Source organism: Podospora pseudopauciseta, chromosome 1 (genome assembly GCF_035222475.1).
Source record: "Podospora pseudopauciseta strain CBS 411.78 chromosome 1, whole genome shotgun sequence".
Taxonomy (NCBI): Eukaryota; Fungi; Ascomycota; class Sordariomycetes; order Sordariales; family Podosporaceae; genus Podospora; species Podospora pseudopauciseta.
The window spans coordinates 8,245,947-8,262,274 of record NC_085892.1 but is presented as its reverse complement, the minus strand read 5'-3'; the positions used below and the strand labels follow the sequence as shown (position 1 = coordinate 8,262,274).

The following is a 16,328-nucleotide window of genomic DNA, read 5'->3' as shown; positions in this document are numbered from 1 at the left end:
GCGCGCGGCATTGTTTGACCGCACCTCACATTCCACTTGGATTTGGGCTATCCGAGACAACAAAGAACCTTGATGACTTCCGCCCGTCTTGTAAAACATCAAATCTACAGCTGACAGGCCCCCTGCCGATCACCAAGATGTCTAGCAATCACCACTGCAATGTCACATATATACTACCAACCGCCTGATGAGGCCATTCAAGAAGATTATGGCTCCGACGAGGGGCCAGCTAACCACGGCGAAGGCAAAGACTGGGACGAAACCGAGTTGGAACTGTGCGGTGCCATTCGTGAGAATTTGCGTTGCCTCTCGTTGCCCTCGAGCTTAAAAGTGCTGACTCGTCAAAGGAACAGACATCACCTCCCCGTGTGACCTCACTGGCGAAGTCCACCCCATCCTCAGCAACTGGATCCCAGCACCATCAACACCCAGCGACGATGGCCCCTCCGATGAGGTCCTCATCCCGGAACTCCACCAACCCCTGCTACTCGCCAGCCGCATCCTCGAGCGTGAGGCCTTGCCCTGGTTCTCAGACTTCTTCATAGAGGATATATTCTCCCCTTCCTACGCCGGTTATCTGCGCCCCTTTGTCGAAAACGACCGGCAAAAGGACCAAGACAAAACCCCCTTGGTGATTGTCCGCCATCACAAAGCCCGTTGGGCCACACCTGCAATGCGCCAGTACTGGTGTCAGCTTGCTGCCGAGAAGCTTCGGAGTGAGGAGCTCACCAGCCGGGTTAGATGGAGTTTAGATGACAGTATTGTACACACCAAACGGGCGTATGGATATACACCCCGGTATCCTCACACTCCGGGGGAAAAGCACAAGATCGACTTGCCTGACTTGATCATTGAGTATGACAAGCTAGCCAAGTTGAGGGGGGAAAAGGGGAGAACTCTGACGGTGCTGCTCATGAGGCCGTTCGCGAGGAGGTTGTATGACCTGAGGGTGATGGGGGGACGAGGTCGGGAGGAATACTGCAGGACGGCGTTTATGGCTGCTGTTACCATGCTTCATGAGTGAGTCGGGCCGGAGGGAGAGCCCAGATCCAGTGAATACGTTTCCAGTGAATACGTGCTGACGAAGAAGCAGACTTGCCCATGTCATTTACTGGCAGGACTTCCGGGCTATGAACAGACGGTTATACGAGCCGTTCTACGGGGGGGATCTAGAAATGGAACTGGGCGACAGTTTGATCGCGTCAATTTTTGGAGGTTGGACGCCGGTGTTAGTCAACTGGACTCCTGGGTGGCATTTCAACCCAACATTTCAAGACGGTATCGCATGGTGCCAGTGCTTGAACTGGGACTATCATACGAAGAGGCCGCGGTACAGGGCTCATTACTCCATACGCGTGGACTAGTGAGTTTCATATCCGATGACATGGTCAAGAGAGGAGATACTAAGTACTGTTATGTCATTAGCATCGCCGCTCTTTTTAACAGCCGCAGCTGGCAAACGCGGTCCGCAAAGGGTCTTGTTCGGCCGTCGACGCTTCAGAAAGCCTGTATTAGACGCACCGAACTCGACCAAAGGATAGCCGACGAAGGTTTGCATGCTTCTGCTGCGATCAGTGACTTTGAAGAGGAAGAAAAGTGCTGTAAATGGAGAAGACCTCCAGCGACATTTTTCCGCGTTCCGGCCTACGCTGACGAAGTTTTTTCCGACGACGTCATCAGTCGAGTCTTTCATGGCTTAGAGCATCTCGGGCTCCTTCCACCTGAGCCAGAGGCTGTCGACATCTCAATGCCTTGGAAGTACCGAGAATCCTGATGCTCTACTAGCCTGCCAGGTAGGAGCATGCGAGAACGGGAGGCTTATAACGGGCTCCTATGTCGACACACGGGACGAAACCTAGCTAGACTTGCCCTGGCCATACCCGGCAGTCAGTCTCAGCTTGTGCTGCTCGGGTACAAGGAGCAGACGAGGCCGGTAGCTTCGTGAGTCCGGTGCTTGGGCACCGATGGGTACACTACGATCAGAGGTTACAGCGGCCCTCCTTATCTCGGCATGTAGCTCAAGCGAAGCAAGCTTGATGCAAGTTTCCGTCATGATAGATCAGTATCTACTCGGAAATAAAAGCTCTTGCTTGCCATTTCTGCAAGTTCAGAAGCAAGGTGTTGCGGTGTTGTCTGTATCTTATCTGGGGGACATTGGTGTGCCGTCTCTTCCATATGTCCAGTTGTTAGTTCGTGACTTCCTGCGTACCAAGTAGGACAGTCTGTACGTCCTCATAATGTTCACGATGAGTGAGCCGAAGGATCTGGCCGAGTTGAGCCCAGTGGATGCAAGCCGGCATACGGCATATGCAAAGGCTTAGGAGACAATGCGAGTCGACGTGACCTGCAGGAGAGGTGACGGGCTAGCAGGCAGAGAGCTAGGGTTCATCCGGCTTGCGAGGAGATGCAGGCCGATAAGGCTCTGGCTCGCCATTGCGCCTGGGCGAGAAATCGTCATACGAAGGGTTGTCTTGCAGCGTCACAGCACTGCAGTCGGAAGCCGCTTGCTTGTGTAGCTTGTGCCAATCCTCAGGGGTTCATAGCTGCTCACCGACAACTGTCCTGACAGCACGGCCACCGAAACAGTAGCCCGGTGTCGGCGCACGCTTAGGTTGCTTCAACGGGTGGTGGATGACACCCATAAGATTAAGACGAAAAAAAGGCCGGATGGCGTTGTCGCATTCTTCTAAGCGGCGTTAAGGAGACCAAACAAACATTTGACCGAGTCACCGCTTCCCGCTGTCAACCTTGGCGCCGTCGAAGCTGCCGAGTTGCGGCCGATAATAGATCGTCATCGAGATGACCCAAAGGAAGAGCATTCGTAACATGGACTGACTGGCTGTATGCAATGTAGTAATCAGGCTGTTGTGAGAGAATTTGGATTGTCGTGCGTGGCCGAGCGAGATAGACCGAGATAAGAACATTATCAGATCACCAACTGATAAGGAAACGGACGACGGGCCGTGTCTCTCTCGACGAGCACCTAGGTAATGGATGCCCATCGGTTTATCACTGCAGCGAACTGATTTCTGACAAGAGAGCAAGCCCAAGAAGCCATGGTGTGTGTGATGCTGCTGGCTGCCAACCAATGCGAGGATTTCCATGATTCACAGAAATCGAGATTTTTGCAGGATTCAAGCGCACAAAGATTTTGATATCGGAGCGAGGTTTCCTTGCGGTGGCCTGCCGCCGCTGCAGTGCTGCTGCAGTGGAAGGGTTCCCCACAGTAGCTGAAAGCTTCTGATTGGCCAGAGCTCAACAACACCAGCATGTTCGACGCTAGGGCCAACCAACGGTTGTGGAGACAGCTTTCGGCTCACCTTTGTCCATCCCAGCAGATCAGCACAGGGTTCACAAGCTTGCTCAGTTTGCCTTCTTCACCCACGGTCCGAGCTACCGACCATTCTCAATCGATATTTTCCTGCGCAACCTCTTTTGGCTCGTTCCGTGTCTTTACCTTGCTCATTTTCTCCGATGGCTGGGTGAAACACGCAACGTGCACCGGAAGAGCTTCCGCGTTCGTTTTTCTGCGGTCTTGGCCCTGTCACTGCCGCTTGCAGAAAGGTGATCTTCGATATTCACTCCCCAGGGAAGACGCGGCAAGGTAGGATATTAGCTATCAACTGATAGTAGCCGGACCGTGTGTCTGGAACACTACAGCCATCATGGAATGTTCGACGCCTGGTCCCAGACGTATCAATGCGCCAAAGGGTCCATAATTTTTTCCCGCTCTTGGGTTTCTTGCCATGTCAACAGCTTTCAGAAGACAGTGAGTGGGCTAGAGTTGCTCCCACTGATATATTACCACTCTCATGCTCGCTGTCGAGGTTTGCCACTTTTTCTCTCTCTGTAGTCTCTCTTCTACCTTCTTGTTCTCCGACACGAAGTTTACCCTAGTTTACAGGGTCCTTGCACGCAACTATCATTCTTAATCTCTCGGCTTGACAACCTCTCTTTTCCTGTCTCCTTGGCTTTGTGAAATTGCAAGCTTCACCAGCACACGATGACACTGAAGACACCGAGTCGCCGCGACCCGGAGAAGTTCCCTGCTTTTCAGCTTTTCATTCTCGGTGGGTTCATTTTCCGCCACGTTTTGAGATGGGGCTTTCGAATATCTAACCTTTTTCTGTAGCAATTGTCCGCCTTGCCGAGCCAATTGCACTCACCTCGATTTTCCCTTATGCTTGGGCCTTGATCAAACGGTATCAGATTGGAAATGAAGAAGATGCTTCATTCTATGCTGGCCTCCTCATCTCGTCCTTCGCTCTTGCGGAGGCCTTGATGGGTATGTATTGGGGAGGGCTCTCGGACCGCATTGGGCGAAAGCCCGTGTTGTTACTGGGATGCGTGGGAACCATGTTTAGCATGATCATGGTGGGCTTTGCTTACAACATTTGGATCGCCTTGGCTGGGCGAGTCATCGGTGGGCTTTTGAACGGCAATATTGCCGTCATCCAGACCATGGTTGGCGAGCTGGTGACAAAGCCTGAGCACGAGCCGAAGGCATACTCTATCAGTACGTTATTTCGCAAGCTTTCCTGTTTCGAAATTTGCTGGGCTAACTAGTAACAGTGCCGTTTGTTTGGAGTGTCGGTACGATCATTGGACCCATGATAGGGGGTTTGTTTGCAGACCCCCACGAGTCGTACCCCCACCTATTTCCCACGGGCTCTCTCTTCCAGCGCTTCCCTTACCTCCTACCGAATCTTATTTGTGCTGCGCTTCTTCTTGTCAGCATCATGATGGGCTACTTCTTGCTGGAGGAGACACATCCCGACATGCAGCCGCGCATCTCCCTCCCCGACCACACGTTCCTCTCCGAGAATACCCCCCTGATCGAGACGTCAGACGCCATCAAGCGCCCGGCCGTTGACATGCGAGACGAAAACTATGGCACCATGCGGGATCGAGATATCAAGGAGCCAAAAGACATCGAGAAGCAACACACCAATATATTCTCCAAGAGAATTATGGCTGTCGTCGTCTCCCTCTCTATCTTCACCTACCATTCCATGACCTACGATCACCTTATGCCCATCTTCTTCGAGGACGACCGAGTTCCTATTCACGCCTTGTTTGGCAAGGTCAACCCGCTCTACTCCCCCGGCGGCCTGGGCCTCTCACTCCAGGCTGTCGGCATGATTCTTGCCGTTCAAGGCATCATCGCGTTGGTCGTTCAAGCCGTCATCTTTCCACCACTGGCCGAGCGGATAGGTGTGCATAGGCTCTTCATCATTGTGACGGTTCTCCACCCGATCGCATACATGATTGTTCCCGGCCTTCTTTACGTCCCCGATCAGCTCCTCTACCCAGCCATTTACTTCTGCCTCGGAGTCCGGAACTTCTTGTCGATTATTCTGTACCCCTTACTTCTTATCTTAATCAAGGAGGCCACACCCAGCCCGTCAGTGCTGGGCAAGGTCAACGGTCTTGCGGCAAGTGCTGGTGCCGCCTGCCGCATGATTGCACCACCCGTTGCCGGCTATCTTTATGCCATGGGGAAGAGGGTAGATTGCACAGCGCTTGCCTGGTGGGGGAGTGCCCTTGTGGCTGTTTTTGGAGCGGTGCAGTGCTTCTCTGTAAAGAGATATCCAGCCCGGAATACTGAGGAGGAGGAACGGTTTGAACCCTAGGTGGTGGGCAAAGCTTTTAATGCGAAAGTAATTGAGGGTGGCTATAATGGGGGATATTTTTCAAGGGGATAGTGGTATGGATCGGCGGTGGGATAGAAAAGGGTCGGGATTTATAGAAGCGAGGCGAGGCGTTTGGGTTCTTTCTTGTTTTCTGTTCGTCACAGCGCTGCGCTCACGACGGTTATGATATCCGACGACTGGCATAATTTGGTGAGCATTGGGATTATACCATAGATGGAACTGTAGATACGGGTCACGAATATAGATTTCTGTTTTTCTGTTCTCGAACTTGACACACTGCTTGCTTGTGCCTTGGTCAGGGTTGTGTCAGGGTTGACGATGGTTTCCCCGCTCGAGACGAACCCTAACCCCAAGGTTAATAATTTTTCCAACCTCACCATTGCCACTCCACCAGAGCGGGCAGAAACAAACCGATCTCGCGTTGGGCAAGAGAAGAAATACGTCCCTCAAAAATTTCTCTACAAACGGCTCGCTTATTTGGACATTTCTCTGTATAGCTCACGACTTTTGTCTACGGTTATCTGTCGACGGCCAACCCAGCATACCCGTTTTAGCGGGACTGGCTGGTTTTCTCACTGGGTCGCAAATAGCTCAGTTTCAGTCTCTCACTTAGTCATCTCCAAAAAAAAAATCCAAAAAAGGAAAAACCGCCCAAAATGGATAATCTCGCCAACGACACCAGAGACCTCAAGCTGGATGACAACAATGTCCCAATCGGCCCTGCCCCTCCCCCGGCAGGAGCCGACCTCTCCACCATGTTCCCCGGCCTGCCAGCCGGTTACAAGGTCAACACAGGGATGACGCTCGAGGAGACGATCGCCGACTTGAACAAACACCCGCTGTTCATGACCGAGCTGGACGACGCTGAAGAGAACGAGGAGCTTGCCGCTTTGCAGTCTCTTGCCTATGACGGCACGCCTTTGGAAAACGGCCTCAACTTCAAGGAGCAGGGGAATGAGTGCTTCAAGGCTAAGAAGTGGGCTGATGCGAAGGAGTTTTACGGGAAGGGAGTCCAGATCTTGCAGGCGGAGGAGTTTAGACGGAGTAAGGGGATCAAGAAAAAGGTTCAGAAGCAGCAGGAGGTGGCGATGAGGAGCGAGGAGGAGCAGAAGGCTTTTGAGGAGAGGGAGAAGAAGAGGTTGGCGGAGAATGATGGGTCGGGGGTTGTCAAGGAGGATGAGAAGACAGCGACGAAAGAGGAGTATGAAGAGGTGGAGGATGACCCCGAAGAAACGCAAAAGGAGAGGACGCTGTTGGAGCAGTTGTACGTCAACCGGGCGGCTTGTCATTTGGAGCTGAAGAACTACCGGTCTTGCACGTTGGACTGCGCGGCTGCGTTGAGGCTGAATCCGAAGAACGTCAAGGCCTTTTACCGGTCTGCAAAGGCGCTGTTGGCGGTGAACAAGATCGTCGAGTCGGATGATGCTTGCGCGAGGGGGTTAGAGATTGACTCTTCGAACGCGGCGCTACAGCAGCTGGCCAAGGAGATCATCGCCAAGAACGAGACAGTGACGGCGCACAAGAAGGCCGAGGAGAAAAGGGCGGCTGATGCCAGGAGAAAGGAGGTGCTGATGAAAGCAGCACTGGAGGCTAGAAACATCAAGACGAGGTCGACCGGGAAGCCGCCTGACATGGAGGACGCGCATGTCCAGCTTGTTCCCGACCCGCTGGATCCCCAGAGTTCCCTTTCGGTGCCGACGATGCTGCTGTATCCTGCCGACTATGAGAGCGATTTCATCAAGGCGTTTAACGAGACAGAGAGCTTGGAGCAGCATTTTGGGTATGTGTTCCCTCTGCCATGGGACAGAGAAAACAAATACACGGCGAACAATGTCGAGTGCTACGTTGAGACAGTCAGTGGAGGGTTGGCAAAGGTGGGCAAGAAAGTATCACTGCTCAAAGTGTTGAGCAGTGGCAACGTGGAGATTGTGGATGATCTACTCAAGATTTTCGTGGTGCCCAAGGGGAAGGCAGAGGGCTGGGTGAAGGACTGGAAGGAGAAGAAGCTTGGGAGGAAGTAGGTGATACTCACTGATCGTGACATCAAAAGGAGGCTGTAGTTGAGGGTTATGTACCTAAAAAGAAAGGCAATGCTCCCATATCATTATGCCACTAACTGAAGACTCTCGGGCACGCCCATCTGTAACTATTCACCTACACCAGTTCAATTAACTATACGTCAATGTTCATGACAAAACCCCTCGTTTCCAAGCCATTTCATGCTACAAACTGATGTTGTACTAGTCGATGTTCATCTTCTCGAAGTTCCATGCTCGTACATCTGCGTGAACTAAGAACTAATAAGCATCTGTTTCCACACAGAAGAGAACAACAAAACACAAAAAACGTCAAGAAAACCAAGAGAAACGGTTCTTATATAACACCCCAAAAGTCCCTCCTCTTCTCCTGGTTCTCGGTCGCAGTCGCGGATTTTGGCGTTGGCATACTTTTTCCCTTATGCTCGACTTGGGGCTCCTCCTTATCCTCCATCTTCGTGTCATCAGATCGAAACTCTTGAGCCCTGGGCGAGGAAGAAAACTGATTCATCGCCATCCGTCGCTGTGTTCTCTGGAACCTCCTCATTTGCCTTCGGAGTTCCACGCACCGGGGCATCCCGCAGCGAACGAGGTGTGTGTGCCAGTTGAAGACCTCCCAGTTGCCGCATGCATCTTCGCCTGTGAGGGTAGAAGACGGAGATTAGTGATGAGCGATACGGAGGCAATGTTTTTTGCGAAGAGACTTACAGGACTCATAGGACATCTCGACGAGGTGGCCACATCGCTTGTCGTGCCGTTCTTGGATTTCGCACATGTTGGGTGCTGCAGCTGCCGTTGGTGTTGGTGGAGCTGCGGACGCAGCTAACGGTCAAAGAATTCCCGGTGGTAATTGTTGTCTATTTGAGTACACACGCCAATTCCGTGTGACTTATTGAAGGTGTGGGAGGAGAGGGCTTTGATGTCGTGGATTCGATGCAAGAGGTCCGTTCCACAAGGCAGGATGCGACAACGGAAGCTCAGGATTAAAGGTTTTTGTCCCAACCAGAGATATTATACCAAACGGTGGGGGGTTGCTTAAGGTTTCGAAACGGACAATTGGTGCCTCACACAGAAGAGGCGCTGGGAGTATGGAGACGCAAAATCCGGTCAACGCACCAGTTGAGGCCTGGGGTGAGTATTTCTGCCGAACAGTGCCGTGATACTCGCCATGTCGCAGTGACATTCCAATTAATAGCGATCCTTTTAAAGCAATCACAGCTCTCGACGATAGTGTTCCCATCCCATACCCCAGTTGTTAAAAATAAGGTAGTTCAAGATGACGCATGGGGCGGCGCCACTAACACACGATGAAGCTTCCATCAGATACACTGATGACAATTATAGGGATGGAAAAAACTGAAGGCTTCTTCTACCACATGAATTCTCATTTTTCCAATGCATAAAGTGTCTGTGTTCGGCGGTTTGATGGCAATATCATGAAAGTGGAGCGATGCTGGACTTTGAGCAAGTTACCTTGGCAACGCCCCTTTTCCAGTTCGTGTTGACATGCCACGGCTTCCAACACCACCGCACAAAACTTGCCAGTAAACCCCAAAACTTCTAGAAACGTATCTCAAAAACTGTTATAGGGCTAAAAGAGTCAAAAATAATTTCTTCAAATCACTGGCTGCCCTGCCAGGCAGTTTTCAACCCGAAATTTGAGAGGGCGTGGGCTCTGTCGAACAGCGGACAAGAAATTCTGGACGAAGAACTTGTGCAGTTTCCTTAAAGCTCGAAGCAGGAGCTTGGAGCTTGAAAAGACAAACTGCTCGTACCCTCAACATTTTTAGAGGTAAGTAAACACTCCCCTCCATTCTTCTCTATCACTTCCTATTTCTAGTTGTACAAGACACTAAGCTCTGCATAACCCTACAAGATCCTGTCGTGAGACCCCAGCAACTGCATCTCACATCTGTACAACCGATTAATCAACTCATCTCCCCATCTCACCCCACGTCCCCCCAACCATTCACTTCCATTCTTAACAATTGTAACCAAGTTCAAAATGTAACTCCAACCCCTTTGCAGTGACTCATCAGCATCGCATCAGAAACACAAAGTTCCATCGTTCGTTCTGTGTGCCGAACTTCATTGGATATCGTTCTTCTGGGTTTTACCCTCCCCCGGCCCTGCCCGATGAGAAGAGTCAAGGTAAAGTACCTATGTGATGGGTTTCCGAACAGGTGTTCCACCGCAGTTAAACACCTACGCGCCTCATGTCAGGTCATGCACGTCATGGAATGTCGTTCAAGATTTTCCTTGTTCCTGCGTCTTGAGCCTCCAGCACAGCCTGATAGCTTGTTATGACGGTGACTATTTGCAGACCTAGGAGGGTGGTTGAATTGAATGTCCAAAAATCAATATTCGTTCTACCTGATGTTTGTTACCTGCCAGAGAAAGAGAACCGATCGATTGTTTGTATGTTTGCTTTCGCTACTCGCTAGATAACCCCATCTAATTGGTATTGTCAAAAGAAGCACCCACCCACACCCACCCACACACACACACACACATACACACACACATACACACCGGGCCAAAGTCCTCTTCGTGTTTGCCCGGCGGTGTCTAGCTTTTCGTTTTCTGTTCCTCACCCAAAAAACTTCCCCAGCGGCAATGCCAAATATTCAAGAATTATGAAAACGAAGGAAAGAAAACAAGAAAAGACCGATAAGCATAGCCATGAACTCAGGTAAAATATGCAAAGAACAAGCAGTAACATTCCAATATCAATGCTCGCCAACCGCCTTGTGGATAAAAAACCCCCAAACCGAAGCGCCTCCTTTTTCTTTTCTTGTCCCATTGCCTCGAAACACCAGAAATTTCCCTCAACCCTTTGCTCATACCATGAAATCCATACCCGACAAAACCAGCCCGAGACCTGGCTCCCCAAATCCCACCCACATGGCAGGTGGTGTTGGCTATTTAGGTAAAAATGAAGTAGTGACATGTGGAAGATGAGAAAGAAGTGGATAATGACTTGAGCAAAACCCCAGGAATACTGGCAGTGTAGCGTAAAATGAACATCGAGAGCAGCAGCCAAATTTCATCACATCAGCTCAGAACCCTCCTCCTCTTTGACGCTCCCCTGCGCCTGGGACTTACATCGTCGTTGCAATCATCATTGTCTTCATCGTCGGCGTCAGAGGAGGAGGACACGGACCTGGTGGCCAGTGAATTGGGTGTGGAAGTCACATTGGCGTCACCAGCATGTGGAGATGACGGTGTGCTGGCGTGCTCCATCTTCAAATCAGCATCCTCGCTCCATACCCTTGTCTGGCCGCCGCTGCTGCACGTAGGACTGCCGATATTCGTTACCAGGCTGCTGGAAATAGTATTGCTCTCGCCTTTTGGTCCCACACCTGAACTCTCCGGAATGGCATCATCTTGTCTCTGCACTCGCTCCTGTTTCTCCTCCTGCTTGCTCGTTTTTTCGCAAAGTCGCATCAGTGTTAGCGCAGCATCCTCCTCCGAAGCCGGCCTAACTGATTGCATACTCGGGCTTAGGGATCGCGAGGCGGGAGGAAGACCACGGAGTTTGGGGTAAGGACTAATATCCGGTCTTTGGTCAGTTGCGGGCGTGGAGTGACTGCTTGTAGGCCGCTCGATCTGATCAAATGTCCGTTTATTCGCACCAAGGCTTTGATAGAGACTTCGAATGGGTGGTAGCGTATGCGTGGGACGCTCGTATGGTCGTGCAGTAGTATTTTGAATGGTGGGGGACCGTACGGCGCGTTGAGGGTATGGTGATGGAATACGTGGAACTGCCGAGAGCCATGGATTGGCTCGAGATCCGTAGGACTTGTCTTCAATGTTGTTCCTTGTCCACGGTTGCGGATATTGATGGTGTTGATGCTGCGGGCGACGCTGCTCCCGTTCAGTAGATGGATCAGAGCGATACGATGAATACGGCCGTGGAAGGTTTACTGGAATCCATCTTGTTGGAGTGTTCATTGGTGGTGGACGGATACCAGTCCCATATCCGCCGGACATGAACTCGGTGGGTGTATTACGACTGTAGATATCAGGCGATCCAGCATAGAATTCGTGGTCTGCGTTACTATGCGGACTCAAAGGCATCGGTCGATCGTAGTCTATCCGGTTGCTGTAGGGCTCAGCGGCCAGCCGGGGCGGTCGTGGACATGGTCGAGGACTGACGCTGCGAGACATGCGTGGACTGAGTAGAGGGCCACTGCGTGGTGTTGGAAGATGTAGCAGTCGCCTTGCCTCCAGCCTAGCTTTGGCAATGATGTCGGGATCGATGACCATGTGTTTGTAGCCAGGCATACCTTCCCGAATGCACTCCGAGGGGAAACTTGGGCCGAATAGGGGAATCAAGGCACCTGCAATCTGGTAACAGAATGTTGCACAGACAGCCTTGGCACAGGAGTATGGCATCCAGTAGCCTGCGACATGCATTAGCATATCTATCGTAGGTAATCTCTCGTGCATAGCATACCTTGGGCGATAATAGATCCCCCAGTGATGCTGTGCGTAATGTCCTTGAGCCCCGGGTTCTGGTTGAGCATTTTCGCAGGAGTAGTCTAATGTAATCAGCAAATTTCCCTCCTCATCCAGGACCGAGCACCGGGACAAACAAACCTTCCCGTATTCAAGACACTTGAAGAATGGAGTCATGCGCACGAGGCCAACATTGTAATCCCACATGACGGTGTAAGTGTTGTCTGATCGAAGGCGACTGTCCCTGGGAAGTCTAAAAGAGTACTCGAAAACTGTCAAAGTCAGTACAGGTATCCCGCGATGCATTCCGGATTTCTTGTTGGTTTACCTTCGAAGCTTTCTCGCCCGGTCTTCTGATAGAAGTCTTTCTTTTGGCTGTGGTAAGGAATCCGGCGGCAGTTGCTCTGAATCTCCCGCAGATCTGACACATGGAACCTGTGGACCTCGTGGAGCGAGGCTGCATCCAGGTCCTCGAACGGTGGATAGTTGATCATGCCTCTGACTGCATGTCGAGCTGGTCTGGGATCGTCTTGCATGTTTGCTGTCCTGGTCCCTGGCCTGTCGGGTGATGGTCCTGATGTAAAGGCGACAGCTGGACGAGCTGAAGGTGAAGCGAATTGACTGGGTCGAGAACGTGGCAACGGAGCCCGAGGAGGCTCCGGGTTAAGAAGAGAGGCTACTGATACCATGGCGGTGATATGTTGTGGAGATGTCTCGCGTGCCTCGCTCGCTACCACTGCAACTCTTGGGGAGAGAGATGGGAGGGGTAATAAGGGTGGCAGGCCTAGCGACTGGAGGGGACACAATCACCAAGTCAGACAGTGCTTGCGTCTGTGGCTGAGAGAGACTTGATGTTGGAAACCCATTCCCTTTCAGGCTACAAACAACAAAGCCCACGCAGAGCACCCTCGCAAGCTGGGAAGCCTGTAAATACTCCTTGAGGCTCGCACACAGCAACAGGGAGCTCGGGTGTTGCCTTTCTTTTCTTAACCACCGGCACGCAGTGTCATGCAGCCGCGAGAGACAGATTTCGTCCGCGCAGCGTTCTCGATGTGATTCCTTTGTCCGGGGCATCCAGGGATTCGACTTCCTGGCGAGTAGGGGTTTGTTTGGTCTTCCCACCGCTCTTTGCTCACCTGAGCGAGAGCCCAAATATGAGAAATGACGGGGAAAAGGCGGTCGATAGCCCGATGAATGATGGTTCAAACGATGGCAGCACGCTGAGAATAACTGGAACATCCAGAGCCAGGCGGCGAGGCAGACCGGCTGGATTGGGGTGCCACTATGGTTTTGGTGACTGTGTCTCCTGTCGGGCTATGTTCGGCACGAGATCATAGGTCCAGATATGCGGCAGGATTGTGGGAACACACTGTTGAGAGAGCCGTAAGATAGCCACACTTTCCAAGAACAAGGTTTTCGGTATTGGCCCTCGTAAACTTTTGCGGTTCCAGACAATCTGCGAGAAAGACTGGAGTCGAGTGAAGCTAACACAACACATCCCAGAGGTGTTTGTGCCTCAAGTGGATATCAACACCAAAAGGCACCCGGAAGTTGTCTACATGTTCCGCCAAAGGCAGAACAAAGAGGTTTGGGGAGGCAAGTGCGGTCCATGAACTTCTCGCAGGGACAGGCCTTGTTCGAGAAGCCCTGGGCAGGAGGGAGACTGTCGGATGGCTGCAGAAGGGTTGCCGCTGAGATTGTTGGCTTATTTGGCTACTCCGTCGATGTGAGCGTGTAACAAAGAGAAAATAGGGAGCATCATCGTCGTCTCATCTAGCACCGCAATCCCAAGTGATTAACTGACTCGACACACGTGGCCGCTTTACCTCTGTCGCTAGGACGTGTTTTGATAGCTCGTTTCAGGGGATGAAGAGCCCGTCAGTATTTGGATCTCTTGCTGCTGATGCGTAATAATAGGCCGTCATATGACTTGTTTTAGAAGGACGCCCCGACGACCGTATTGCCTGTCAAATTGATTGCTTTGAAGTCATCCCAGCCCAGGAACCAAGAGGGGTTGCCAGGCACCCATAACTTTCCCAATCGAAATGGCCATATTGCAACTCGATTCCGTGATATTCCATGCCTCTTCGAGAAGCCCGAGAGAAAGACAGGAGCAAAATCTTTTTCCGCAATATTCTCCGCCGAGATTCGCCGCAATACAGCGGAAAAGAGCATCTGTCAAATGCACTGTGCCTTGCCCACCCACGAGCTTGACCTTGTACAAGTTTGCACCGAAAAAGTGTCCGAAAGAAGTACAGGTGTTTTGCTGACCTGCTGTCCACGTTGGCGATCAGGCATCCTTCCTCTCAACAAAAATATTTTCTTCTGTTATCGCCCTTCAGGTGGCTAGGACAGGGAAGGGAGAGCGAGCCGGCACAAATTTGACATACTGTCAACTGGACGAGTCAAAGTCAGCCAGCGAAGTGATGAAGTTCAAAAAAGATGTGGCGCAAAGGCTGGCGACAGATAGTGAGCAGAACCAGAAAGAGGTGCAATCCTCTGGCCAGCTCCGTGCTGTATACCCTGCTTCGGCATTGACGAAGATTGGGCGGCCCCATTTCGCCCAAACTCAGGCGACAGCTTCTTGTCGTATGTTTAGGGCTACATGGAGCCCTCGACTCTCGGCCGCTTAGGCATGCTTAAAGCCCGCGGCGACGACTTCTGTGAGCACCCGCTGAGCCAATACGCAACAGTGTTCTGCCCAACACAGACAGTATGGTGCCTCAAACGGATGCACAGAGCCCGAAGAAGGCCCAGTGAAGTCGCCAGCGGACAGGAGAAGTGAACCTATCGCAGCAGTCATAGCAGACCTCGCCGATCACAGTTCTCGCAATGCCGCGCCGGCAGAGGGTGGTGGAAAGGCCCGCCCCCAATTTAAGAGCAACCTAGGCCGGTTTGCAAGACTGAAAGATTGACCGGATATGCCGAGACAATCTACCGGTTCAAGTGATGACCAGAGCCCCCCATAATCTGGTATTAGTGTATTCGACACACCCCCTGCCAAACTTGGCGTTCATAGCCACTCGAAGACAGTACCATCATTGGGGAAATATCAGGGACAAGCAGACTGATGCCCAGTCCAGTCCAAGGAGGCCCCGACTGCCAGTCTGCCAGCCGGGAGCATCACAGTTCAGATGTGTAAAATACTGTTGAGGTCTTAGACGTGTTACCGAGCGAGAAGGGTGACCTTCCAAAAGCCTTTACACGCCGTTGTAAGACAGCTCCAGCTGTCACTGTCACGGCTGTACGCAGCACGTCGGGGCATTGGAAGAGAAGCCTGTATCCGCCGGATGTTGCAAGCAGACGCAAGGTGCCACAGCATTGCTGGTATCCAGAGCCGCGACAGCATCCCATTCGTCACGCGTAGAGAGTCTCGATCCACATCGAAAAGGACTGTCTGCGAGGAGGTACAGACAACTCCACAGCCTCGTCCCCCATAGAAGAAGCCAGGGCCCGCAGTCCTAGATCGGATTGGTCCTGGGACAGATGCGATATGGAGGCGACCGGACGCCGGCATACCGAAGCGGAAAGTATGTAGCTGCCGTGGGGTTCATTCTCGAGACCCGATCCAAACAATTGCTAGCAATGGTTTTGGGCAGGCTGGGGACTGCCAGGCTGGGCCACAGCAATCTAAATTAGCATGGGCGGCGGCGAGTACAATTCACCAAACGTGGCTAGGGGCGCACTGAACTATACAACATGTAACCAGCGTCTCGAGACTCGATATTTTTGTGCGGGGTGGGATACCCATCCAATATGTAGAAAAGAGCCGATGGGTAGCCTTGAATTCTTGAGTCCCTTGGGAGCATGGGCTTTGCAAGAGAGCACACAAGAACGGGATGCCGGTGGTGGTCGTACCGCTACTCGCTTGTCGCAGCTGGAAGTCGGACCAGTCGGACCAGTCTGTGTGGACGAGCAAGGAACTAGCAGTGAATCAGGCGGAGAAAAGAGACGTGTACGATTCCGGATTTCGCCAAAGAACTGCAAATCTGAGCAAACAACTCGGAAGCTGGGACCACTGAGGTGAGGTGGGTGGGAACCTGGAAATTCATCTGCATCATGTGTCGACGCTGAAGTCGCAAATTTTCGTTGGTGCCTCCACGGTAGGGTCATCTGGCTATCCATCTTTTGGGGCCTTCTGGCAGTTCCTTCCATTGAGGCCCTTTGGGTCACTAGG

The 16,328-nt window shown here is 52.0% G+C and overlaps 4 protein-coding genes across 4 annotated transcripts; 3 read left to right on the top strand and 1 right to left on the bottom strand.

Moving 5' to 3' along the window:
- Positions 1 to 159: 159 nt before the first annotated feature.
- QC763_122665 (uncharacterized protein) lies at positions 160 to 2,999 on the top strand (the record flags this gene model as incomplete). Its single annotated transcript, XM_062908832.1, has 3 exons — positions 160 to 289; positions 354 to 1,020; positions 1,094 to 2,999. 3 exons carry the CDS (start codon positions 160 to 162, stop codon positions 1,362 to 1,364), a joined length of 1,068 nt encoding a protein of 355 aa, XP_062771984.1. The 3' UTR covers positions 1,365 to 2,999.
- A 178-nt stretch (positions 3,000 to 3,177) lies between these two features.
- On the top strand, positions 3,178 to 5,921 carry QC763_122660 (uncharacterized protein). Its single transcript, XM_062908831.1, has 3 exons — positions 3,178 to 4,070; positions 4,133 to 4,516; positions 4,573 to 5,921. The coding sequence occupies exons 1-3, from the start codon at positions 4,004 to 4,006 to the stop codon at positions 5,631 to 5,633; spliced, it is 1,512 nt and encodes a 503-aa protein (XP_062771983.1). The 5' UTR covers positions 3,178 to 4,003; the 3' UTR covers positions 5,634 to 5,921.
- Positions 5,922 to 6,310: 389 nt separating this feature from the next.
- On the top strand, positions 6,311 to 7,675 carry CNS1 (HSP70/90 co-chaperone; the record flags this gene model as incomplete). Its single annotated transcript, XM_062908830.1, has 1 exon — positions 6,311 to 7,675. The coding sequence occupies one exon, from the start codon at positions 6,311 to 6,313 to the stop codon at positions 7,673 to 7,675; it is 1,365 nt and encodes a 454-aa protein (XP_062771982.1).
- A 2,405-nt stretch (positions 7,676 to 10,080) lies between these two features.
- On the bottom strand, positions 10,081 to 16,100 carry QC763_122640 (uncharacterized protein). The gene is made up of 5 exons (XM_062908829.1): positions 15,843 to 16,100; positions 12,480 to 15,766; positions 12,293 to 12,423; positions 12,150 to 12,234; positions 10,081 to 12,096 (listed from the first exon to the last, which is right to left on the bottom strand). The coding sequence occupies exons 2-5, from the start codon at positions 12,838 to 12,840 to the stop codon at positions 10,745 to 10,747; spliced, it is 1,929 nt and encodes a 642-aa protein (XP_062771981.1). The 5' UTR covers positions 12,841 to 15,766; positions 15,843 to 16,100; the 3' UTR covers positions 10,081 to 10,744.
- Between the last annotated feature and the right edge of the window lie 228 nt (positions 16,101 to 16,328).